Source organism: Indicator indicator, chromosome 26 (genome assembly GCF_027791375.1).
Source record: "Indicator indicator isolate 239-I01 chromosome 26, UM_Iind_1.1, whole genome shotgun sequence".
NCBI lineage: Eukaryota > Metazoa > Chordata > Aves > Piciformes > Indicatoridae > Indicator > Indicator indicator.
The window spans coordinates 5,780,419-5,805,888 of record NC_072035.1 but is presented as its reverse complement, the minus strand read 5'-3'; the positions used below and the strand labels follow the sequence as shown (position 1 = coordinate 5,805,888).

The following is a 25,470-nucleotide window of genomic DNA, read 5'->3' as shown; positions in this document are numbered from 1 at the left end:
TTTCCAGAGTACACTGAGTGTACACACAGTTACAGATTGCCCCCCTTTTTTTTTTCCCCTGGAAATGCTTCTATTCTTTAAAACTGTCAGACTCCACTACTGTGGTTTTCTGAGCTCCTATTTATAAACACATACCTATTTGTCAGAGAGGTGGAATTCACAAGGGTCTTACAAAGATAGTATTGTACTGAGAAAAAATTGAGTTACATATTCTGAAAAATACCCTTCCTGACACCTAGAGGCAATCAGCAAAAGTGTTAAAAAATCCACAAACCAAACTCGTCCAAAAAAGGGACGGCAAAAAGTCTACAAGCCAGTGATTTTTTTCCAAATAGAAAGCCTTATGTAGCGTTTGGATTGGCATTATACTATCAAATAAGCAAAAGCCACAGCTAAGTGCAGCCACTCTTGTAAAGCTTTCTGCATATGTTGCATCTCTGTCTGTAGAAAACGATCAAGAAATAAGCAATCTCTGTATATATCACTTGCCATGAAATGTTTTACATGTTAATTCAGAAATACATTTTTAAAATAATTTATTTTGGACTATGGGTTACATTAACAAAATTTATACAGTTCACACAAAAGTTATTGAAGTACAATGGAGTAACAAAAGTCAGAGACCTTAAAAATCAGTGTGAAGCTGTAAGTTTGGTATTTATAGATCTATGCAAAACACGTTCTTTGAAAGTAATTTTTTAAACAACTTTCTTTCACTGACGTTTGGAGAGCTTAATCATTACAAATCCAGGTCTTACAAAGTAACTTTTATTTTCACTAATGCATGCTCTAGTGAATGCAGGTAGTTTGTATAAAGAACTAATTGTCGTGAGATGCATTTAAGGAAAGACCTTCCAAATACAGATGTTTTTGCCAGACGTTGAATTAAATTCTGTTGTTACTTTTAAAGGCCGCTTTATTAAACTGTGATCGAGGCATTTTAGTAGGCGCAATTTAGTACGTGCAATTAAGCTTTGTCCGCAGAAAAGGAATCCTCCGCTGAGCAAAGGACTTTTCTGATGCGATTTGTATGGTTAACGTGGAGATGTCGAGTTCCGTGGGCAGCTCCGCCTGGCGTAGGAGCTCTGTCGCAACCCTCAGCAGCAACAGCGGGCCTGTATTGCTGACGGGGCTCCTTAGACCCACGGTTCCGTCCGCTCTTTTTAACAGCCGCGGGCTGCACAGGGCTGGCGCCGGGCAGTTCAGCGGGCCGAAACTTGCTGCAGCCGGCAACGGCAGCCGGTGCGCGCCCTCCCGCCCACACCACAAAGGAACCGTTCCCTTTAATCCAACGGGCTACATCAGTGTAAAGCAGCTACCACTCGTGGAGACGCAGGGCCGAGCACGCCCGCCCTTTCCGAACTCAGAGGCCGAGCCCTGGACCGCAGCCGCCGGCAAAGGACGGAGCCCTCAGGGCCGGGCCCCGCGACGGTTCCACGCGCGCCCGGCAGCCTCCCGCCCGCTCGCACCACGTGACGGCCAACCCCTCCCCCTCCCTGTGGCCGCGCGGCGTCGCTCTCCGGGTATTTGAACCGCGCTTCCGCCATCTTCCCAGCGCCCAGTCAGTGAGGGGAGCGCCGCGGAGAGAAGCCTTGGCAAAGGTAATGGGGTCGGGACGGCTTCCTCTTTCTTCTAGGAGCGGGCGTGGGGGACGCGTGGCTGCTTTAAAAAGCGTGAGCGGTGAGCATGGCGGTCACCGTTAACTACCGCCTATGGAGCGGGGGTAGAAGGTGGGCTGGGTTGCAGTGAGGCTGGGCCTGGGTGAGCCTTGTAGCTGCAATATTCGACTCGTGTGGCGGCCTTTCTCCCTTCATCCTTTGGAATGAGAGATGCAGAAGGGTAGGAGCTGTGCTGTACTCCGTCCGGATAAAAGGACGGGCGAAATCCCGGGAAGCGGAGCGGGGCCTCCAATGGCCCGAGTCCGCGAGGGGGAGGGGAGGGGAGGAGGCGCGCGCGCTGCTCAGTCATGGTGGCTCATGGCGGGGAGAGCGTGTTGGGCCTGTCGGTGGGGGCTGGGGGGCCTGAGGCCCGTTCAGGAGAAAGTCTCCGCTTAGGATCCCCAGACGACTCGCTCTGGGCTTTCTCGACCAGAAGGTGGTTTTTTGTGAAGGTGGGATACGAATTCTAGGCGGGTTGGGGAGCACTTTCTGTGGAGCGAGGCAGGGGTTGGCCTTCGCTGATGTGTCCTTTGGAGGCCGGAGTTCACTATATTTTTTCGAGCCCGAAAACTAAAGGGGTGCGGTGGTGGTAGCCTGCTGTTGCTGGGGCTCCGGGGGTGGGCGGGGAGGGGCCGGCGCCATTACCGCGCGCTCTCCCGCCGCATGTGGGGAAACGTGGAGACGCTTCCTGCCCCATGAATGGGTTCGGGACCAAGCGTCTCGACGCTGAGCAGGAAGCGGGGAGGGGGGAGCGCGGCGAGGGTTGGGACTGGGCCTGGGCCTCCGCCGGCGGGGAGGGCTAGCGCGCGCGCTGCACGCGCCCAGGGAGGCGGTTTGGGAACCGTAAACGGTGCCCGGCCCCTTCCGGCCGGGCCTTGAATCGGCTCGCACGTTGTGAGCTCACATGCTTCCATTTCCCCTGCAGACCTAGCATGGCCGCCCAAGGAGACCCTCAAGTGCAGTTTAAGGTAAGGGAGTGGTTCAGTGTTTTTTTGAACTATTTCTTTTTCTTTCGGTAGAAAAGTAGTACGAGCGAGTCTGGAATGCCAGCATGGATGGTAGCTTTGATTTTGAAGTGCTGGTCTTTCCTTAACAGTGCTCTTACTTTATTGTAGTATTGCGTGTAACATGCACAAAAAATTCTGTTGCACGGTGTCAGTCTGATGTTCTTTGTAGTTTAGCGTAATAAATGTTAGTGGTGATTTGTCTGTACAAAATTTTTTAAACTTAAAAAGTGAACTTCATAGCCAAAAGTACTTAAAGCGATTTGGAACAGTCTGTTTTCTGTTGTGTATTAATTGTTTAAGGAATAAAATTTTAAACGTTTCAGAACAGAATTTTTGTGATAGTGTGGGTTGTTTGGTTGTTTGTTTTTTTTTTTTTTTGTGATCTTAGCAGCCATAAGTCCTTAATACCCCTTCATTGAAAGGTTGTTACTTGGGTTTCTTACAATACTAGGCCAGAGTATTCCTGTAGCTAGTAGTGCAGTAGTTTGAGTTGGTGGTTGAGAGGTTTTTATGTGTAGATTTTTAGTTCTAATGTTGTAGTGGGTTTCAGTGGTTTGGGTGCTTAAATAGTCTTGCATAAATACAACCACATTCATATTGATAACCCTAAATATTCTCAGTACAGTCACTTACACTTTAGTGGAACCATGTTCACAGTGCATTGTAGTTTCTAGCTACAGAAACTAGATTAGTCTGACTTATGTTGAAGCGTGGGTCAACAAATTGGGTCCCAGTACAGGGAGTCACTTTGTGGAGATTTCAGTCTTTTGTTTATGGCAACTTACGGAACCAGTGTTTTTGTAGTAATAATTAGTTTTATCACTTTAATAAACAATAAATGTCTCCAGAAGTGTATTACTCTGACTTTTTGTCATTATCTCTCTACAGCTTGTTCTCGTTGGTGATGGTGGCACTGGTAAAACAACATTTGTAAAACGCCATTTGACTGGTGAATTTGAAAAGAAGTATGTAGGTATGTATCAAAGAAACGTTTGAGTTGTAATACTTTGCAAGTAGAAATGCAATTCATGACTTGTTAACTGCACTGCCTTCTCTTACTACTACAGCAACGCTGGGTGTTGAAGTTCATCCTCTGGTGTTCCATACCAACAGAGGCCCTATTAAATTTAATGTATGGGACACAGCTGGTCAAGAGAAATTTGGTGGCCTGCGAGATGGCTATTACATCCAAGGTAAGATGGTGTGTATATGTGGAAATACACTCTACCGCTTACATTTCAAACTGTCTGTTCATGCTGGCCACTCTAAAAGCTGTTAGTGTGGTTTGCAGTGATGAGCCTGTTTCTGGTCTTCAAGTTCCCTGTCAGTCCTTTGCTAGGCAATGTGTGCTGATGTAGGAATATTCTAAGATTGTTTCAATGTGCTGTTGCAGGCTTTGGTATATATGAATGCTGCGCCTTAAATGACAAGATACTGTTGATGGGCATTCAGGTAGTTAAAAGGTCAAAGCATGTGCTTCAGTTAGTACACATCTCTGTTAACATACTGTGCTGAGGCAAGGACTTGGAACAGACAAATTTATAAGATGACGACTAGAGTGTAGTTGTCTTTCTGGAGAAATACTGAGTGTCCCTTCTGTTTGGCTAAGCTTGTTTTCTGTGTCTACTTCAGTCACCTGTATATCTGTAGAATTTTATAGATTATTAATAGAGTTTGTCATTGATGGCTTTCTTCTAGCAGTATCAGAATGAAATGCAGCCCTCATGTTCTTTGAAAAACTAAACTGTTCTGGACAAGGGCATCCTGAGATGTGGATGGCAAGCTCTTAGTCTACCTGATGTCTGAGATCAGTTAAATGGGTTGACTAATTTCTGTGAAGTATTTGTGTAAATCAAAGTTGTCTTCTCTAATGCTTGTATATTCTTACACCATGCAACAGCATGTCGATCAGTGAGACAGTTATATTGATGAAACTAGCTGGTGTTTCAGACTGAGCCCTAAAGATGTGAAATGGCATGGTCATGGGCCAGGTTCCATGGACTCCTGTGTTGAGTTTGTGAATAGAACTGTGAAGCTGAGAGAGTTGAAGGAAGCCCTTAAGCTGAATGTAGAATTTCTGTCTCTTTCTAATGAGCAAGTAAGTGCTTACTCTCCTGATGTGTAACACATCACTACTATTTTCTTGCAGCTCAATGTGCCATCATAATGTTTGATGTAACATCAAGAGTTACTTACAAGAATGTACCTAACTGGCACAGAGATCTGGTACGAGTATGTGAAAATATCCCCATAGTCTTGTGTGGCAACAAAGTGGATATTAAGGACAGAAAAGTCAAGGCAAAATCCATTGTCTTCCACAGGAAGAAGAATCTCCAGGTATGTTAACATGAGTGTGTAGGAATCAAATTTATTCCATCTGTTGACTGCAATTGGGTTGTATGGGTGTTCTGCCTTTTGAGTTACAGCTCATAGTGACAATTTACATATTACTGGCAGTTTGAACCTAATTCAGAGAAGGGGAAGTGATGAGGTTAAAGGTGACCTTTGCTGACCATGACCAGAAGCTATAGGCTCTTAAGAGTTTGTGTGCATTTGAGTGCTTGGAATGTCATCAGATAACTTAGAAGTGAGACTAAAGCAGATCAAGTCACAGGAAAAGAGCAGGTGCACTGTTGCCTCCTGAATGTTCTGTCTTTGATCAGATTGGATGGCTTACTTTTGATTTACTAATTTCTGCCTATTTGAAACTGTAATTTTCTAGGCATTTAGATAGTAATGTTTTTGAGAGCATAAACAGAAGTCATGCAGTTAAAAAGAATGCTAAAGTAAAAGCAGTGCTGATTATGTGCATGTCAATCATGGTATGCCCTTAAATGGCAGTTAAAGGGGTCTTTTAAAAAACAAGTACCATTTTGCACTTTTTTCCCCCCACAGTATTATGATATCTCAGCTAAGAGTAACTACAACTTTGAGAAGCCGTTCCTCTGGCTTGCTAGAAAGCTTATTGGAGATCCTAATTTGGAATTTGTTGCCATGCCTGCTCTTGCACCGCCTGAAGTTGTTATGGACCCAGCACTGGCAGCACAGTATGAGCAAGACTTACAGGTAAGTGAGAAGGGAGATACAAGTCAAATGATTGCCTGTTAATTAGTGTGTGGACTTCTGGGACAAATAACTGAAGAATAGTTCTTAAGTGTAATTTCTTTGTTCCAGATTGCTCAAACCACTGCACTGCCAGATGAGGATGATGACCTGTGAGGGATGAAGCTGGAGCCCAGCGTCAGAAGTCTAGTTTTATAGGCAACTGTCCTGTGATGTCAGTGGTGCAGCGTGTTTGCCACTTTATTATCTAGCTGAACAGAACATGTGCTTAATCTTTGGAATGCTGAAAGAGATGAATGGGCTTCGGAGTGAATGTGGCAGTTTAAAAAAAAATACAAACAAAACAAAATGAAAAAACCAAACAAACTTCATATTTTGGACCTGCATAGTTAGCTGTTTTTTGGACTGCAATTATTTCCCCTCTTGAGTTTCAAATATAAGGCTGCTGCAGTCACATCAGAGTGTTAAGTGGTAAATCTTGTTTCTGTCATTCCCATTCTTTTTTGTTTAGGTAATAAAGTTGTATTTCAAGTATCTCTAAGCAAGTGAACTTTCATGCATTGTTAGAAAAACTCTTCAAAGTGTCTTCAATGGAGGCTAATACTTGATTGTCTACTGCATTTTTCATTCTATTCCCCTTTTCCCTCCTGCTTCTCATATTATGCTGCTCTTGCTAAATCACAGCTAACAGTTAACCTTCCCTTGATTTCCTGAAGCATAAAATTATAGCATCTGAGGAAAGCTGAACTAACCAGGTAATACCAGGTAAAATTAAAGCAGTGATCTCTTGACTAGTAAGTGTGGCTAGGTCATTATTCCCATGCAAATGGGAATGTTAATGGTCTGCAGTGGTCTTGAGAGAAGTGTGTAGTTCAGCTTCTGTATGCTACTGTTAGATGCAGTCTCTCAACTCTTGTTTATTATGTTCTACAATTTGCCTTCATGGAGCTCTGTCTTCAGTAGCCAGAAACAAATGGCATCTAGATCTGGTAGGTGACTTAAAAGCTGTATCTTTGCATGGACCATCATTCAGTAGAGCTAGAGCTGATGAAAATAAGCATCTTAAAATTCACTAATTAGAAACCAGCTGTGGTTTGAGCTGAAAAGCTCTTGGCTGCAAAACAGCGTATTGTCAAACCACATTTATATAAATATCTCAAACTTTAACTGCACCAAGTTCTTAATTTGAAACTTGCTTATTACAGCACAAATGGTGGAAAATGTCGACTTTTAACACTACTTTGTAGAGATTAATCTTGGTCAATATTAGTACTGCTAGTAAGCAAAACTAAGGTACCATTTTTCAGTAGTGTTTGAGTACATGAAGCCTTGAACTCTTCAGTTTTGTATTTTTGGTTTCTTAATAAAGTGGAGCATTTCATTTATTCCTTTTAACTTGCATGTTTGTGTACATAACTCCTACCTGAATATTCAACTCTTCTGGTACACGCTAGCAGAAGTGTGGACTATGATTAGTTCTGCAATACTCTTGTCATGGATTCGTAAGTTGGTGTATTTTTTCCCGCTTAGCGAGAAGCTGAATTGTATTTAGGACCTGATGCTCTTAATGAAAATAAGGGATGTCATATACTTAGTCTGTTTAAAAACCAGCCAACCAAACCCTACTTAATACACTGATTCTTGCTGCATCATCTTGCTTTAATGTCATATTGTAGGTTCTTGCTGTAGCATTTACTAATGTATCTGTGCATATCTTTAATGTTGCTGGCTTGACTATCTGCTGCTGCCATACTAGGTTTGGTAGCTTTTTTTCTCTTCATGCTGTCTCACTTCTGAAAATACGCTACTTTTTATAAATCAAGTTTTTTTTAAACTTGAGTAGTTCTGCAGTATTGATACGCCTTAAGGTGAAAAGGCAGCACTGAAGTTACGTTTGTATGGTATCGTAGTGTATACGTGTGATCTATAACTTACCTGCTGCAAGTATCTAGGTACTAGCTTTAAGTATAAATTCCTATGGAACAGCTTAAACAGCTGTTTAAAGACTGCTGTGAGTTTTGCTTTGTAATCCTCACTTCAGGGCCCACAAAGACTAGGAATATTTCAAGTTGAAAGGGATTACTTCACAGCAGGACTAAAGTTCTTGAGTGGAATGAAGTCCAGCTGTTGTGGCTTGGTTTGCCATGTCTAGTCCCTGGTAATTGATAAGGTAGCCTCAATGCACATATGCAAATGCCTCAGCTGAAATTCCTTAACTATATAGTAATGTTTCTTCTAATTTGGCTTAGGTAAAACAAATCTTTATCCATTTAAACAAGTAGGGAGGAAAATAGTGTGTTCCAAGAACAGTCCCATGAGTCTGTTTTACGGATCTCAGCAGCTGAGTCCTGGTAGAGCCAACTACCTTGTTATGGTACCTGCTCTTGTTCTACATGCTTTGACACCTATACACTTTGAGCTTAATTACAGTTCTTGTGCTCCCTACACAAAGATCTCTGCTTTCTTTCAAAAGCAGCTGGGCCATTTGCTCTTCCTCCTTCTGTAATACAGCTCTTGTGTATTTGACTGTCCAAGGTTACAGTGTTGTATTAGAGTAGTTGGGAGAGCTAGTACATGTGCAAAACATGCACTAGGCTAAACTGGTGGAGGAAACATTTTGCCATGTCTCTATTCTGACAATCCCCTCTTTCCCACACAGATGGGAGGGAAAGGAACACAAACACAATCCCCTTAGTCTGCAGAGAAACAGCACAATGAAGAAGCAGCATGAGAAGCCAGTGCCCTCCCCCTTCCCTCTCCTCACCCCCCATCCCGCTCACTGGAAAAGACCAACACCCTGGAACACAAAAGCAGCAAGTGGAACAAGAAGCCTCTAATGTTACAATTTGAACTTCAAGTCCCGTGATACTTTGCTCCAGCCAGGGTCTTCATTTTTTTTTTTTAATCTGGCATGAGGGCAGCAGGGTATTGAATATCAGCAGCAGATTCAACTCAACCCATTACTGAAGTGCATCCTTGAAATGGGCTAATGTTCATAGTGGGATGCTAGTGCAGTATGGGAGTAGGTTGGCTGTTTTTTATTTTATTTTAGGTAGTTGATGTCTTATCTCACTGTGATGCTGGAATTCTGTGACTGAAAGAATCAGATTTCTATGATTCTACTGCATGCTTTAAGGGGGAAAAAAAAGTTGCAAATATGAAAGACAAAATTTCCCCACATAATCTCATATTTTATATAATATGAACAAAAGCTTGTAATGTTTGAACTGCTATTTCCAAAATCATGGCTCTAATCTATTAAATGCAAGCATTCAAAGTTCAACTTTATCAGTATAGTTCCTGGTTTACTCACAGTTACCTGTTTTCATGTTGATATTTTATTAATAAGGTACCCAAAAGGGCAGATAAAATTTAAATTGTCAACGTAGACTGTCATAAACAGGAATCTGATAAGGCTGTGATTGATAACATTTAAAGAAAACTTTAACCAGTGTCCTCGAGTGACACAAATCACTGATTATACTCTGAAGTACCAGGATCCTTCTTGATAGAGCTATTTAGGGCTTCCATCCAAAGTGTTAAACTAAAGAGAACAAATCAAATGGTTAATAAAAAAATGGTTCTTTGCTTTCAAGGTTTGTTGTCTTCCCCCCCCGCCAAGTAGGAGCTTGCGAGAGCCATGGCTGCGTTTGTGGTACCAGCCTCAGCCACACGATGGCGCACGCTGTCTGTAACAGGTTTGCTCCAGCGAGACTGTCAAATTGAAACGCACCTCTTGGGGTTGCACAAGCGTCGTGTATTCAAGAAAGAAGCAATGTGGATGCTTTTGGGATTATTAACAGTAGCAAATTACTGTAATGCTTGTGCAGTGGCAGATGCTAGCTGATAAAAATTTAAAACTGAGCTGGTAAAAGTTTTTGACTCTTCCTTCCCTGCCCAGTATTTTTATTTGTTGCAAAATAAGGTTAATATATGTGGCCTTCTACAAAGTTTGGAGAACAGCAACAACAAAAAAGGTTCCTAAAGCACATTATGTATTTCTTAGGTGATGAGCTGCATCTGTGTTTTCTGGCTGAGGTCCCTGGTTCAGTGTGGAATAACTGACTCCAGACAGGTAATTCCTAGCTGGTGTAGTACTTGTGTAACTCCTGGCAGCTCTTGCACAGGAAAAGCCTGTGCAGTATGGTACAAAACCAAACTGGCATTTTAAGAAGCACAGCCTCGATAAGATAGAGCAACAGGCAAAATATTGTATTAGACAGTGAGATGACACCTCTGTGTAAAGAGCTGAGTCTGTGAGAAAGAATAAGAGGGTACTCAAAATTAGGAGGAAGAAATTGTGCATACAAGTTAGGATATCAGAAAAGGTATAAAGAAAGACATCAATTATGATAATGGTGAATGCAACATTCCAAAGCATAAGTAGCAATTATATTTAGTGGAAGTCTGCTATTAGGTACCAAGCCAAGACGAAGAAAGCAGAAGAAATGCCAAAACTCTTTGACAACTAGAAGCTTCAACTATAAGGTTCTCCGCCACAAACAGAGTAAAATAAGACCAGGTTGGTATCTAATAAATTGCAAGAGCTAGGAAGTGCTCTCTGGCAACTTTAGTGAAAAGCTTTAAAGAGAAGAAATGGACCTAACAGAAAATTGGTTTTATTACTCCTTTCAGTTATTTTGGTTGACTACTTTTGCAAGTGCTCTTCAAGTGCTTTAGTTACAGGCTTTCAAAACAGATAGATGCTACCCTTTTGATGCGTGGATACAGTACCTTGTAAAACTAAGACCGCTTCCTGACCCAGAGACTTCAGTACAACACATGTGAAACAAAGCTTTTTGTTTTCATATAAATGTGGAATAAACGTTAATGTAAACATATATACAAAACCTTCTCCTCTGCTGATAGAAGAAAGTACCACTATCTGCTTGGGTTAATTATGCTCTCAAAATCGATTTGTGTTTTAGTTGTTGTTGACCTCTATTGAGTGGATACTTGCTACTATTGGTTTACCCCTAGCAGAGGACTAATGCTTTTATCCTGTCTGAGCAGTGGATAAATTATACTTTTAAATACATGGCATCCACCAGTGGCTATTTAAAATCCAACATGTTAAGTTCTGTAATGCCACTTTCATAGGTACTGGCTTGATTACAAAGCTTTTTTCTTCCCTATTTAATTGTGCATATGTGACTTGATGTGGTAAGCCTCGATGATTCTGTCTCCTGCTCTTTGCCCTACCTGACTTTGCTTGTGCTAAAAAAGGCTTAGAGCCCAAGAGAAAGAAAGAAAACACTTAATCTCTTGAAAAATCAATATTTCTAACTAATTAGGAAGGATCTGAAGGTCACATCCGTTGTCTTGAACTGCAAGTGACATCTGTGAACGACAGCTATTCAAGGAGCCTATGGAAGTCACTGAGAGACTGACAAATCCACTAGAAAAAGAAAAGGGGATTTTTCTGATCCCTGTGTCATATCCATTTCCATAGTCAAAACCACATTCTGAATGGTTGATTTTACTTTAGTTTGCTTTCCTGCAATATGCATTAAGAACAGTGGCAGATACAAATGGGATTTTTTTTTTCATTTGTTTATTGTTTTGGAAATACGTTTTTAGCGAGTTCCATGATTACAGGGTGTATCTTGTGATTTTAGGATCTTTGAGATGGCTGTTACAGTCAACAGAGGTAAGTGAACTCTCTAATCAGATTATTAAGCATTACACAGAGTGAGGAACAAACCAATAGGAGTCACAGTGGTCAAAAGAGTACAGGGAAGAGAATTTATGCTGAGGTTTGTTATGTATCTTGATCCCCTTCTACTGATGGAGAGCTAAAACGTCAAGACTCAGTACCTGAAACTCTGGAGCTTAGTCTGGATCTTAAATCTAGAATTCAATTGTCATGCTTAATGGTTACATTTCAAATTTGAAAGCTCTTCAGATCTTAAGAATACAGATTTGCAAGCTACGGCCAACGTTTTAGCCAGCTGTCTAATTCCTGTCCCCACCCTCTCATTGCTTTTGACACTTAAATCTAAAATAAGAAACTAAAAAAGACAGGAACTGTGTCATTCCACATAGAATGGAAAGTCTTTAATATGTACGTCTCTAATAGGCTCAGATGTTCTTACTGAGAAGTAATTTGCAGATTGTCTTCTGTGAGTGTTCTCCATTTGTGCTGGTAAACTTGTTTCACAAAGTAGTTGAATAAAGCTTTCATGCAGTTGCTTTTACCCAGAAGATCAAGAGAGAATTAAGTAAGCCTGGGGAAAAAAAAAAATTGGCACAGTTTCCAAAGGGCAAACTGTGTCCTGGTGAAATACTTCTGTAATCAAGAAAATTTCACTACCTGAATGATACCAAAAATTATGCAGTTACAGGCAGTGTCCTTTTGACAAGTAAGATTTGGCTTAAATAAAGAATTTGTGTAATTTGTTTATACAATTATCCAGTCTTATGTGAAACTGACATTAAGGCTCAGATAATCAAAGCTCTGATTAAACTAAATCTTTGGGATTTGCACAAAAAACCTAAACTATTTTGCAAAAAATAAAATATTTTCTTCAGTGTATGGAGTAAGAAGTTCAAGGCAGTACCACAATACAACAACAGTCTAATGAGCAGGATGATACAGTAAATAGACAATAAAAATTTATCCAGTTACTGTTAATTAGGAAGTAGGACCTTATCCAAAGAAAACTTAAATGTATAATTTAATGTATGATATCATTCACCTGATTACTTGGTCTTTGAATCATGAGGCTCTTGAAGTTTTCAGAAAGATTGTATGAATTCAATCAGATTAACATTACATATATAGCATGATAAAAGTATTTTCATCTGCTTAGGCTTCAATTTTATTGCCAAAAGGCTGTGTTTTGTATTCTGGCATCGACCAGCAACTTCTCATTTTCTTAATTAGAAAAATATTTTTCCATGATAGCGTTAGCCTTGTTGAGTTGGCTCTAGGGTTTGTATTTGTTTGCTTTTTCTTCAGCATGAACTGCTCAGTTTGTCCTTTTCAGTATAATCAACTCAACGAAAACTTCATGAGATATTTTCATGAGTGCAGTCTACTTTTTGACTAACCTTGTCTAAATATCTTCTACTACTTGATATGTTCTACAGACCACAGTCATGCAATGACCAGTCCCACCCTTTGATTATCTTTTGCTGTTGTGCAAATTGTGTTTTGCATTGTGCAAATAAGAGCTGTAGGGCCTGAAATTTTTCTCCCTGTGAAGCTTTTTCTCTTAGTTTTTGTGGTTCTTTGCTGATCTGAGAGCCACCGAGTCACTCAGCAGCAACCATCTTCGTGCAGGTGGATTCCTACCAGAGTTGGGGGTCCAGTTAAGAGCTGATGAAGTAGCTTGTCACAATACATCAAACAGCTGCTCATTCAGCATTACGTTTGTGCCATCAAAGGTCACAACTCTGACACGTTGCACTTTAACAGTAGAATAATTCTTGACAATCACAGTAATGCAGATGCTAATAAAATCTGTATGTTTTATAACTCTTCTCATGCTGCTGCCACTTCTGAATCCCTCCCATACCATGCATGCCTTCAAAGGCAGTACTAGCTTTATAGTCTATGCAAAATTGTTATGCATAATCCTTTCCCATAAGGTCTGGAAAGTCCTGTGGGCTTTTTTGGTTGGGTTGGGGTTTGTGATATTTATTTTTTAAATTATTATTAGTTTTGTGTGTTGGTTTGGTTTTGTATTAAAATTGTTCTTTATAATGCATCAAGGGGGTTTATTTGGGATTGTTTGTTTGTTTGGTGTTTTTTTTTGTTTGTTTGTTTTTTTTGCTATGTATTGGAAATGAAAATTTATTTCAGGATTTGCAGTGTAAACTTCGGTGTTGATACTAGCCAAAGCTAATATTGTTTGCCTCTGAAGAAAAAAAATAAAAATGGAGAAGACACAAATAAATCAATGATCTCAGAAGTCACAGAATCATGGAAAAATGCAATTGGAATGGACTGAAAGAACTAACTTAACACATCCTCATGCTGCAAGGCAAAACTGACTGTTTCCATAGCATCTATAACAAGTGTTTGTCCAGGCTGTCCTTCAAGACATCCCCCAAAATGGAGATTGCACAGCACTTTCTGTCCTTTTGTCCTGCAATGTTCTACACTAATATGAAGCCTTGTGACCTCTTGCTCCTCTGCAATGTGTGAAACCCAGATTTGAGTCTTTTCACGTGTTCTTTTCGCATGACCAAATCCCTCTCTGTACTTTCTGGCTTGTCACTCTTGACTCCTGTTCTGCTGCTGCTCCCTCTCAAGCACACAGAATATTTTAAGGTTTTGGGTTTTATTTTGGCTCAAGAATGACCTGCTTATCCTTCTGTTTCTGAACCTGCATTTATGTGGTAAATTATTTATTTGTATGCACGGAACACACATCCATTTGTATTTGTTATTTTGATAGTTACACCAAGGTTTGAGACCCAGAAGAGACTGTTAATGGTGTAGGTATATAAACTTCAGAAATTATGTTTTTGTTTTTTTTTTTTTTTTTTCCCGAGAACTTCAGGGTTATTTTATAATTTCTGATTAAAAAACTCCCCAGAAAAGCAACAAAAGAAGCCCCAACATCTTTCTAATAGGTGACCTAAAAAAAGGCAGATATGAAATAAGATTGAATTTTGTATTACTTCTAAATGCCAAAATAAGCACTTGATTTTTGTAGCTCAACAATGTGTTAAGTATTGCACAAAGAGCAATAGAAGTGAAAGTTGGAGCAAGTTTTGGTGTAGTATATCAACCAATACTGACTGGGTACTTGGATAAAATCCATGTTTAGGCTGTGCCACCCACGATATTTATTGTGGTTTTTTTTACTCTTATAAAGACTACAGCCATGATTTTGTTATTATGAAAACATGTCTTTAATGTCAGTGATACAACCCTCTTCTTTGAATAAAACCATACTCACTTTCACACATGATTTATTCCTTTCAAATTTTCGATATAAAGAGAAGCAACTAACACTGCTGGCCAATTTTTGCTGTCCTAGAGAAAAAAACACAAGCCTAAAAACCCTGCTGTTAAATGTGCTAGCTGTTTGGCTGGAAAAGTGCTAAAATAAAAGAGAGTAAATATTTAATATTAATTATTTTTAAAGGTTCTAAGAAAATGGGTACAACACGTTTCAAACTGTTGTTCACTCATAGTCATCTCCAGTGCAGGGATGTTTACCATTTAAAAGAATATTATGAGGACTGTAGCAGATGCTGTCTATGGAGAGCTAAGTGCAGTAACATGAGATGATGACACATCTGCATGGACAAACACTAACAAATACTTCAGCTGTGTATTTTGGGTTTGCTTAGAATTGCTTTGTCTTAGATTATGAAAGCACTGGAGGTTGAGCAGTTTTTCAGTTTAAATGAAAGTTCTTGCAGACTAGGTCTTGACTGGTTGATAGGCATGGCCCTGATGTGCATTATGTAAGGGAGAACAATGAAAAGGGGATGTAGTTGTTAAATGTCTGAGACCAGACATGATGTGATTCTTCCAGCACACAAGATAAGTGCTTGTAGTATGTTACTGCACCTGTACATGCTCTCCATCCCGTGAGGAAAAGAGAGAAGCTGAGTGCTGGAAATCTTACAAAAGCAGGAATCTTTCTACTTCTGCTTGAGCCATACATCGACACAGATTAATACAATGATACTGCTTAGAACAAAAAATTGTTGCTTATTTAAGCAGCAGTCAGAAGTTTAAATAACAACCTTCTGTCTTTGAGTGAGATCTGCATTTTCCTGCTTTTCTCTAGAACCAGGGGCTCCAGCATTATCATTTTAAAGTGAGTATTTCATAGTTACTTAGTCAATTAGCATCGCCTATTATCAGGATTTTATTGTCATACACCAAAGAAGAACACAGGGAAGGAAACATTCTTCAATCTCTTTGAAGGTGGTGCAGCTGGCAAATGATTTTTTTTTTCTTTTTAATTTTATTTTTATGCTTTCCTGTATGAAAATGTTATTATGAATTTGTTTTGGGCAGCCTGAAACAGTGGCTAGACAGAATTAAATCCTACATGGAGAAAATTGTCCTTTTGAGGAAGAAGAGAACTTAGCTCCTGAAAGGATCTGCTTCAATACAGTTGTTCTAAATAAGAAAAAGCTTGTGAGAGCAGAATAAATGTTCTGGAATTACTAATCAAATATTAATCAATATGCAGTCACGTGGATTTGCAGTTCTTTTCAAATCACACCGTTTTGGCCTGTTTTTTACATTTTCATTTACAATATAAACTACCCACACTATAAAAATGAGAGCTATTTTTTTTCTGAGATACCAAAAGAGAAGCATCACCCACATACAAATTACTTTGAGAGAGATATTTTCAGTCAATTCACTCTGAGCAAGTTTTCTGTTCCTTTGCTCAAAGAATAAATGAGAGGTGGTAAAAGGAAAAGAAAAGAACCATTCAAACTACAACACTTTTAAATACTACGAAATGCAAGATGAATCTGCCTGCCATAATATGGGGATAGCCCCTTTTAAAAATCAAAGTAGAAGTCATAGTTTCAGTGAATTGGATAGAGCTGGGGTAGACTGAGCCATTGCTCCTTTGAAAGGTGGAAATGAGCTATACAATGGAAGAGAGAGCTTTGAATCTGCAGCACAGATACTGTTACTCATGCCTTTGAATGCATGAGATGTACCTAGTAGAAGCAAATGAGAGTTTTGAACTCCCTTTCTTGCCCATAAATTGTACTGTCAGTTGAGTTCCTGGTGCTTACTGTTTATGCTTGTTTGAACTATGGTAAAGTGGCTTTGGTTGCAGCCACGTAAACCTTAGAATGGGGAGGGGAAGGCTTCTTTTGAGCAGCTGAGGGCACAGTCCCTGGTTTAGGAAGACTACTGCAGAATCCAGAGAGAGGGATGCACAAGTCAAAGAAGGACCAGGTGAATGACAGGTTGCTTCTCCACTGAATGTTGGGAGTGTAGTTATTAGCAGGGACAGCTTCTTCACCCTGTATTGTATTTGTCCTTGGACAGTAACCAGAGGGAATGGACTTTGTTCCCCAAGTCCCTGACCTCCCTCTTGAGTGTGAGCACTACGGTGCCAACTGTTGCTTTGTTGGTGAACACATCAAACCTGGTCTGAGAGCTAATGAGACCTTCCCATTGCTGCAGTCATGTCCAAGGCCAACTTCATAGGTTTAGGGCTGACTTTTTCATCATCAAAGTGATATTAAAAATTCCCAAATTTCCCCTTTAGTATGGGTTAGTCGGTAGAGCATGAGACTCTTAATCTCAGGGTCGTGGGTTCGAGCCCCACGTTGGGCGCCAAAAAATAAAAAGTGTGTCGGTGTGAGCTGAAATTCCCCCCCCCACCAACAATAACCAGGCTAGCTCAGTCTGGAAGCAAATGAAAAGCTGTATTTACAAGCAGAGTCTAAAATCTACAATGAAATGCAATGAATATGTACAAATATACAAAATTCACGACATTCACAAATATATACAATCAACAGAAAAAGCACAACCGATCTCCCTTTGCTTCCCCCCAAGGGGACCCTCCCAAAGGGGCCTCTCTCTCCCAGGAGCTTCCCCCCCAGACCCCCCTGGACAGAGAAGCAGAGTTAGTTAAGCAGAAAATTGTTAACTTAGCTGCCAAGGTCAGTGTGTTATCTTCAGCCAGAAGAGAAGAAGAAACAGCAGCCAGACAGCCCAGCAACTGCCCCCACTGCCGAACGCAGAATGTGCAGAGTGCCTACTTTGTTTTGGGTAATAGTTCTTAAACATTTCTATCTATCCAATGGAAGTGTTTAGAACAATTGTTATTTTGCTTTCTTACACCCAATAGTGACTTATTTACATTCTTTCACTTTCTCTGTACTGAACTTTGCAAGGAAAAATTAAAAAGACAGTTTCAAACCATCACAATAGCACAACATTGGAATAAGATTGTGTGAAGAAAAGATAATAAGCTGTGTTGGAGATGACCTCTCTACTGCTTCAGAGCTCTGTGGGTAAATAATTTATACTCATTATAAATATAACTGTGCTGGTATGAAAGTGTGTACTGAAGAGGTGATAAGTCTGGCACGTATCTTGTTCTGATTCCTTGTGGATGTGCAAATGGTCATCTGAGTAGTTCCAAGAAAGCTGGTAGAGCTGTCCTGGATGTTCCCCAGGATGTAGCAAGGGAGAACTGAATTAGTTTACAGATTTTTATGTAAGTGAATTCAAGAATATCAGGTCCACAACTACTTACCCTGGATGCCCATAACAAGCCAGAAAATTTAGCACTAAAACTTCAAAATAAAGTGGATAGGAGTTGATATATCCCGAATATTTCTTAGTACATTAGTAGAAATTGTGATATAAGCTTCCCAAAATCTAGCTGTTAGATTTATTCCTAGGATACTCCTTTCTAAGATGTTTGTTAAAACATTTTAATTCCAATTATGCACCAGCTCTTTTGTGGGCAGGTAATGATTCCAACAAAAACAAGGGAAGAAAACTGTATTACAGACTGTTTGTCTTCTGAAGAGTAAAACATTTTTCAAAGAATTATTCTCTCTGCTTGTGTTTACATACTTGGCAATAATGGTTTTCAACTTCAGGTTATTTTTCATTTCCTGTTAAATGTCAGCTACTCTATTTGCTAATTTTCTGTCTCAATAATATCAGCCTGAATGAACACAAAGGGAACAAGGAAAGCTCAAGCTGAAAGTTAAGTTTAATTACTGCATGATAGGCCACAATAGATGTTGTGGAAGCATTGCAGCTGGTATGACCAACCTGTAATGATTATCTTTTTGTTGTTGTTATTACATCCTTGTCTTAGAAAGACATCCACCCCCTGAAACAAACAAAGGAAAACAAACAAAACCAAAGAAAACAAACAAAACCAAAGAGAACAAAAAAACCCAAAACAAAAAGAAAAAAAAAAGGGAGTGGAGGAGGAAGTGGGGGGGGGGAAAAGAAAAAAGTAGAAACCTGGGGTGTATAATTTTCCAGAGCTGTTTGCATGTATGTCTTGCAAGACCACCAGGCTTTCTGTTCTGTTTATGGAATTCATTCTACCTGTCAGCAACTTCATGAGTTGCAGAGCAGCTCCTCTCTGGCCTTTTTGCTGCTCTTTGCTTAAGTGGGGCAGAAAGTCCAGAAGCCTCTCAAGGACCCCTCAGCACAGTGTGATGAGGGTCACAGCTTTCTCCTCCTCTACAGCCCTAGCAGGGCCCCAGGACAGCATGATGGAAGAGCTGTGCTGGGGAGAAACCTCTCTAGGGGCTTTAGCTGCCCAGTTACCCAGCATATGCAGACCTTTGTGCTTTTATTGACATGAAAGTACTTTAAATAAACATTATGTTGTCTGCAGGTTCTTCAAGAGTAATCCCCTGTGCTGTTTGTCTTCCCAGCGTTGGATCAGTTGCTCCGGTTTGCACGCAAGATGCCTTTTGCTGCCTCTGGTCTGCGGTGGGAGCAGTGTGACTTTTCAGATCAGCTTTCCAGAGGATCACAGGAATAAATTCAGAATTTGTTTCTGCAAAGAATCTCCGATGTCTGCTTGCAATTTGCTGTTTCCACAAAAAATTTTGGCAGTGAACATGTTTGCTTGGATCCTCACAATTGTTTTGGTAAGCATATTCTTTCCCTTGACAGGCCTCTCTTGGCAAATATTTCAAATTCCTGTCTTTCTCTTTTTTTACATTTCAGCTTTTCTCAGGATTTTTAGCTGCAGGTCTCTGTTATTTCTGAGGGTGTCTCTACTTGTCAGCATGTAATGCAGAATTCCTAGGTTTGACATGGAATTCCTCCTTTTCTTTCAGGATATAGAGGAGTTTGCAGCTAACAATAATAAGGGAAGTAAGTCTAAGAAAACCTAGAGGGAAATAAACAAAAGTCAGACTGGCTAGGTCTAAGTGGGAAGCTAAATTTTTGGTAGAACCTGAAATTCAAAATTTTCACATTTATTCTGTTGCAGCTCCTGATTCAGGGTTTCAAACAAAATAAACATTTTATTTCAATACTGAAATTTGTAAGATTAAACATTGGTAACATTGAAGCATTCACGAATGTCTTAAGGCTTGCAATATGTGCTAAGGTTTCCAAAATTCATTTTGATTTCTTCACAGTGATATGCAAGGAGCTAGTTACAACCAGAAACTTTGGGAGTTCAACAGACATCTGGGAAAGCAGCTGAGTAAATGAGGGCCACAGCTACTCCAAGATTGCTGGGCTTCCAGCTGTATAATTTCTACATAGTTAGTGGAAAACTGTTTAATCCTAAAAATTATAATTAACTCTAGCAAAGAGTTGGGTACAGAAACTTTAAGTAGGCAATTAAGAGGGCTAATACACTGGAAACAAACAGATTTAAGCACCTGAGGAGATGGGGATGAGTCATGAAATGGGTGGGTGGGGCAGGAGGGATAACTAAAGATCAAAAGATAAGTCAGAGGGGCAGTGCTCTCCGTGGGAATTACTTACAGTACCTTATGTGTCCATTGATTTTAGGTAGAGAATATTTTGCTGCACAGGTAATCATTTAGGGGTGAAAAGAAAGTTTAATGTGCTGAAGTGACCCGTGGCAAAAAAAGGAGGTAAATAAAATAATTTGAATTTTGCTGAGTTATTACCATGCTCTGATTCCTTCTTTTAGTTTTTTATCTTGCTTACATCCCCTTTTAAATGGTGATGGGGTTGATATGGAAATGCAGAGGAGAGATGGGTAGGCTCAGAAAGCTTATAAAATTTTGTTTTAAATATTACCCTTAGTTTATTTCAATTAAAATAAAAAAGGGAGGAACTGAAAACAAGATTTTACCATAGAGGAGCAGATTAAATGAAGAGTATCAACTAGTTTTAGCTGCTATTTTAATTTTACATTTAAAATTTGGGATGGAGTTCAGAGTATAATTGACAAACTCATAGAAAAATGCTTAAATGTGTGTGTTTTTTTTTTAAAGCGTGGCAGCTATATAAGTATATTCCTGATTATTTTGCTAGTTTTATTGTGCATCTTTGAGCAAATCAGTGAAATGGCTAATGCCTCAGTTTCCCCTTCTTGATAGAGACATAATGAAATGAATCCCTCAAAGTGCTGTGTGATTTAAATCAATATTTTTTTCAAGGCCGTGCTTCTTTATCCAGAAATACAATCTGTTATTTTAAGAGAGATTAGCTTTCCTTTCCCAAATTTCTGTCTAAACCCTGGTTTGTTTTTTTCTTAAGTGTTTGAATTGTGAGCACTTGTTCTGGCTTTGATTTTTCTTGAAGTGTGCAGCTTGCTAAGAGCAGTAATGCCTTTTATCTGCTTGCTGAAACGCATTGACTTGTTTCCACTTGTTCCTAGCTGGCTGGTGTTAGGACCCAGAAAAGAGACAGCAGCAACGTGATATAAATAGAGTACCAGAATGGGACAAAGTTTGAGAAGAAAGCATGACATCACTCAGACTTGCTCTCCACCCAAAAAGATCTGGGATGGAGGTGCAAACGTGAGCTGGACAAGCAAGGAGTTAGCAACTCCTTTCTGCTCAGTTTCTGAGGAAATAAGGAGAGTTATACGCCCTATGTACTACAAGGAAGTGCATTTGCTTGCTAGCAGAACTAAAACTGGCTTCAGAACTCTGACAACGTGAAAGTAATTGAAAGGAAAAGAAAACCATAGGAAGAAAGTTGGAAACAAGATCTTTTCTTTTTGGCACAGATTGTAACAGAAATATTTGACTTCTTTCCATGGAACAGTACAACTTTTGGGTCTGATGCACATTTCTTTTAATTTTTCTCCAATCGCGGTAATTTATTTCTGGTTAAATGAAGAGACCAAAGTGTGAAGCAAGCAACTGCTACTTAAAGGGTCTGGAAGGATATTTTACCATCACTGAAGGAACAGACTTTTTGAATCTGCGTGGAAAATGTCCCTTTTAATACAAAAAGTAGCAAAGGAAAACTTATGATTGCAATCTTACAGGAATTTAATTGCAATTGTACTTTTAACCTTAAATAGACCATGGAGAACTTTTTATCTCTGTTCTGTTGTCATTATTCTTTACTGATTTTTTTTCAGTACAAATACCAGGTAATGTTCTGAATGTGGTCAGTATTGAGATATATTTGGATTCCTTTTAGCAAGTTTTGCCTCGCTGTGTCTCATTATGTAATGTTTTATGTGCAGGTGTATGGAAACTATTCCCAGCTACCCAAACACCCAGGTAAGGAATGTTCTATTCACATTTTATGGCAATGTGTTTGAATATTTATTGGCTTTTTCAATTTGTATTTTTCATTTTCTTCATGGCTACAAAGGGAACTGTGGTCCTACATTTGAATGTCAGCTTTGGATTAAAAATGTAATGAAGTCTGAAGTATCAGACTGTCCCAGGCATTTTAAATTCAGTTATCTAACTACTAAGTATTCTGCATAGAAATATATTTGGAGAAAAATGGATTGTATTTGATATGTAGAAACATCTTACATGCACTGTTTGTTTATTGTTACTTTTTTTTGCATGTCTTTTTTCGAAGCCAGACTTCTACACAGACTAGTTTCTTTCTTTCTTTCTTGTTTGTTTTTTTTTCCCCTCCCCCTAAATTTCTTACTGTTCAGCACTTTCAATACAATGATTTATGGTTAGATATGCCAGCTTGTATGCTTTGCAGTACTTTGGCATGGCTTGAAGTCATCTACCCTCCTCCCAGCCTTCCTGCATAAGTTTAAATTGGTTATAGAGCATATGAAAGATTTCTCATCTGTTTTCAATGCAGCAAAAACTTCACTTGCAGCTTATTTGGGGTCTGTGTGTGCAACTGCAAAATTCTTCTTTTTACATAAATAGTTTAACCTCAAGCCTCATGGTGGTGTACAAGTACAATTTTACTGCTTTACCAATTCATCTGTTGCTTTGTGCTTTTAAGTTTTAACCATATATAATTATTTTCAAACAAACTGCAGGGTGATGCAGAAAAGCCATATTGTCTGATACTGCAGTAGCTTCAGCCTGATTAGTTCCTTTTGTTCTACCTTCACTCTAAACCAACAAAAATACAGTCTCATTTCCTATAGATGATGCTGGCTTCTAGCTGATGAAACAATTAAAACGGGGGAAAGCCTCCTGCAATAAGAGGGCAAGTTACACAACATTTATTTTGTAGCACAGTTTGTGCATGGAAGCATAATTGTGAGCAGTGTTTTCTGGGGTTGAACTAGTAGACTGTTATCAAGTCCTGTGATGTGTTGTTTTTCTAAACACAGCCTAGCTACCTACTGAAAGGATATTGCAAGTCTAAGTTGATTTCCAGGCAAAAGGTACTTGTTTTCAGTGGTTTGCTCAGGGCTGATAGGCTGGAAGTGGGGGAACAGCGTGGCTTTATAAGCTCAGAATTAGGAGCTGAGAGAGCCACCAACATGCAGCATGACTCTAGGCAGTTCACTTTGCTGTACATCTATTTCCTTTCCCATTTTTTTCCTTCATTTTTCCCAGGTTTTAAATGTAAGCTCTTTAGCCTATAGCTTCTCCTTATGAGTTTAATGCCAACCATGGCAATGCCTTTGTGATGTTGCTACTGATGCTGCTAATTTCTTGGCATCAAATAATTTTCTTGTGGGATTTTCTTTTGTATTTTTCATACTTTTTTTTCCCCCTCTTACCACCTCTTGATCCTTTTCCCCCATTCTGCTGCAAAAGGGAGATGTTAATGGGCAGTAAGAGATATCTGCACATCAGTGCACTGTGGAACCGCAGGCATGTTCTCTGTTCTGAAAAATGAAACTGATAGCTTGATGAAAGTCAGATGGAGGTACATTAGCACAGGTAGCTGATGTGGAAATTTATAACTTGAATTTCTTTTGCTGCAGCAAGAATATGTTCTTTGTAGATAGAACTAAGCACATACCCAGATTTACTTTCTGTAATTGCAAAAAAAAAAAAACAAAACCCAAAAAAACCCCAACTTGTTCCTATATTCTGTTTCCTCAGTGTGCTTTGCCATGCTCAGCTGAGTTGAGTAGGGGTTGCCTGGAGTTTTCAGACTGAGTTTTGTATGTGCTTGTTCTTTGTCATAATTCACTCATGTTGACAGTAGCTTTCTCCCTTAGTTAGCAGTTGTGCCTTTTTCTGTGTCTTCCAAATACTCAGAAGAAGCCTATAGCCAATAGTTTCTCATCCATTTCTTTAAAGACATCCTCACCTTCTCTGTTTATGCTCATGCTCCCTCTCTGTGGGACCACTGCAAACATTTCTAGTTAGGTGGGCCAACAATGGTCAGTTATGAATCAGTTGTTAGATCTTTCTGGTATCACTGAGTTTGGAAGCAAGTTTGTGTATACTCACAATATGTAGAGCTTATTTTAGGTCAGTGCTTTTAGATCTACAATTTGTTGTTGTGATGTTTAGCAGTTTTATCAGCTTTGCATTCTTATAAAAAAAAAAATTTAGAGTTCTCTCTGTGTCATAACTCTGAAACTATGCCATGAGAATGGAGGACATCAAACTGATCACTGCTGTGTGGGCTAGGCGGATGCAAGTAAAATGTTTGCACCTTAATATGTATCTTAAAAAAAAGTTAAATAAATAAAATAATTATGAAATTGGCAAGCTGTTTTCATCTCAAAAGTGAAGAAATGTGTGGGATAGACTGCAAATACCATGGGGCACAGTGTTTTTTTTTTTATTTTTTTATTTTGCACCCTAGCTACAAGGAGTCCTCATGGTGTATGAGAGCGAGCTGGGGCGGTTTTTAACAAACTTATCACTGTCAGCTTCGCACCTCAGGTTCTTGAAAGATTGCTTGGCAGGGAAAAATGATTGTAGGGCAAAGAACTACAGATATGGTGTTTGTATAAATACTTACACTCTCTGTCCCTGTTGTCCTTGGTGGTGTTTTCCCCCTCAAGAAAAGATGGCCTCAAGCTAATAGGATGATATACCCTGAGGGTAAACAAAATGCATTCTCATTTGCATTCACAGCAAAATTTCTGTTTTGACCTTCTTAAACTTTCTTAGATATAGGGGATTATAAATTTCTTTCAGCACAGCTGGTTAAATTATTTTGAGAATAAAGGGTTTCTTGCAGCTAACAAGATAAGAAGGAATTATAATTCATGTTTCCTTCCATTAATGCTCTTCACTTAAAATAGAGCTGTCATCTTAACACGGAATTTAAGTGCTTTGAGCAGCTTGCTTCTGGTCAACTTTGAGTGGTCACATCTCCTAAAATCTGTTCAAACTCATCAATTGGACTGTGCAGATAAATCTGCCAATAGAAACTAGCAGATGTTTTGCTTATGTCAGCTTGTCCACCTGTTGCTATGTGGGACATTTAGGAAAACAAAATGCCCTTGTCAGCCAAAAGGAGTTGTCCTGGAGGACTAGCTGGTGCCATAGGGGGAAGAGTGACATCTTTTACATATGTTGTCTAATATTCTGGGTCCCCATTCTCCTGAGGTACATCAAATTCCTGCTATCAGAGGAAGTTCTTAAGGTGAGAGTTATCTGGAGACATCAGGAAGGTTAGGCTCTGTAGGAGTAGCTGAGCAGGCACCTATACTCTCATCTGCATTGTGGCTCCTCCACCGCTGAGTACTGCTCCTTACGATGTCTGACTAGTGTCTCTCCATAGAAGACCAGAGGTGAAAAAATGCTTAGACTGATATAACTTGAAGGTGTTGCCCTGGTTTTCCAGTGAGTTTTGGAGAGAGGATAAGATTCCTGGAACCTCTCTAGCATCTTCTGTTCTCTTGAACTGCAGAGAGCAGGAGAGAGGAGGAGGAGGAGGCAGGAGCAGAGAAGTATGTTAT

At 39.6% G+C, this 25,470-nt stretch overlaps 2 protein-coding genes across 2 annotated transcripts in view; both read left to right on the top strand.

The window, feature by feature from the left end:
* The first annotated feature begins 1,553 nt into the window (after positions 1–1,553).
* On the top strand, positions 1,554–7,057 carry RAN (RAN, member RAS oncogene family). The gene is made up of 7 exons (XM_054392617.1): positions 1,554–1,601; positions 2,584–2,626; positions 3,554–3,638; positions 3,733–3,858; positions 4,815–5,002; positions 5,561–5,731; positions 5,840–7,057. The coding sequence occupies exons 2-7, from the start codon at positions 2,591–2,593 to the stop codon at positions 5,882–5,884; spliced, it is 651 nt and encodes a 216-aa protein (XP_054248592.1). The 5' UTR covers positions 1,554–1,601; positions 2,584–2,590; the 3' UTR covers positions 5,885–7,057.
* Positions 7,058–21,588: 14,531 nt separating this feature from the next.
* ADGRD1 (adhesion G protein-coupled receptor D1) overlaps positions 21,589–25,470 on the top strand; it is a 156,188-nt gene continuing 152,306 nt past the window's right edge. Inside the window, 2 exon segments of the mRNA XM_054392762.1 lie at positions 21,589–21,753; positions 21,850–21,886. Coding sequence (XP_054248737.1) covers positions 21,628–21,753; positions 21,850–21,886 — 163 coding nt within the window. The 5' untranslated portion in view covers positions 21,589–21,627.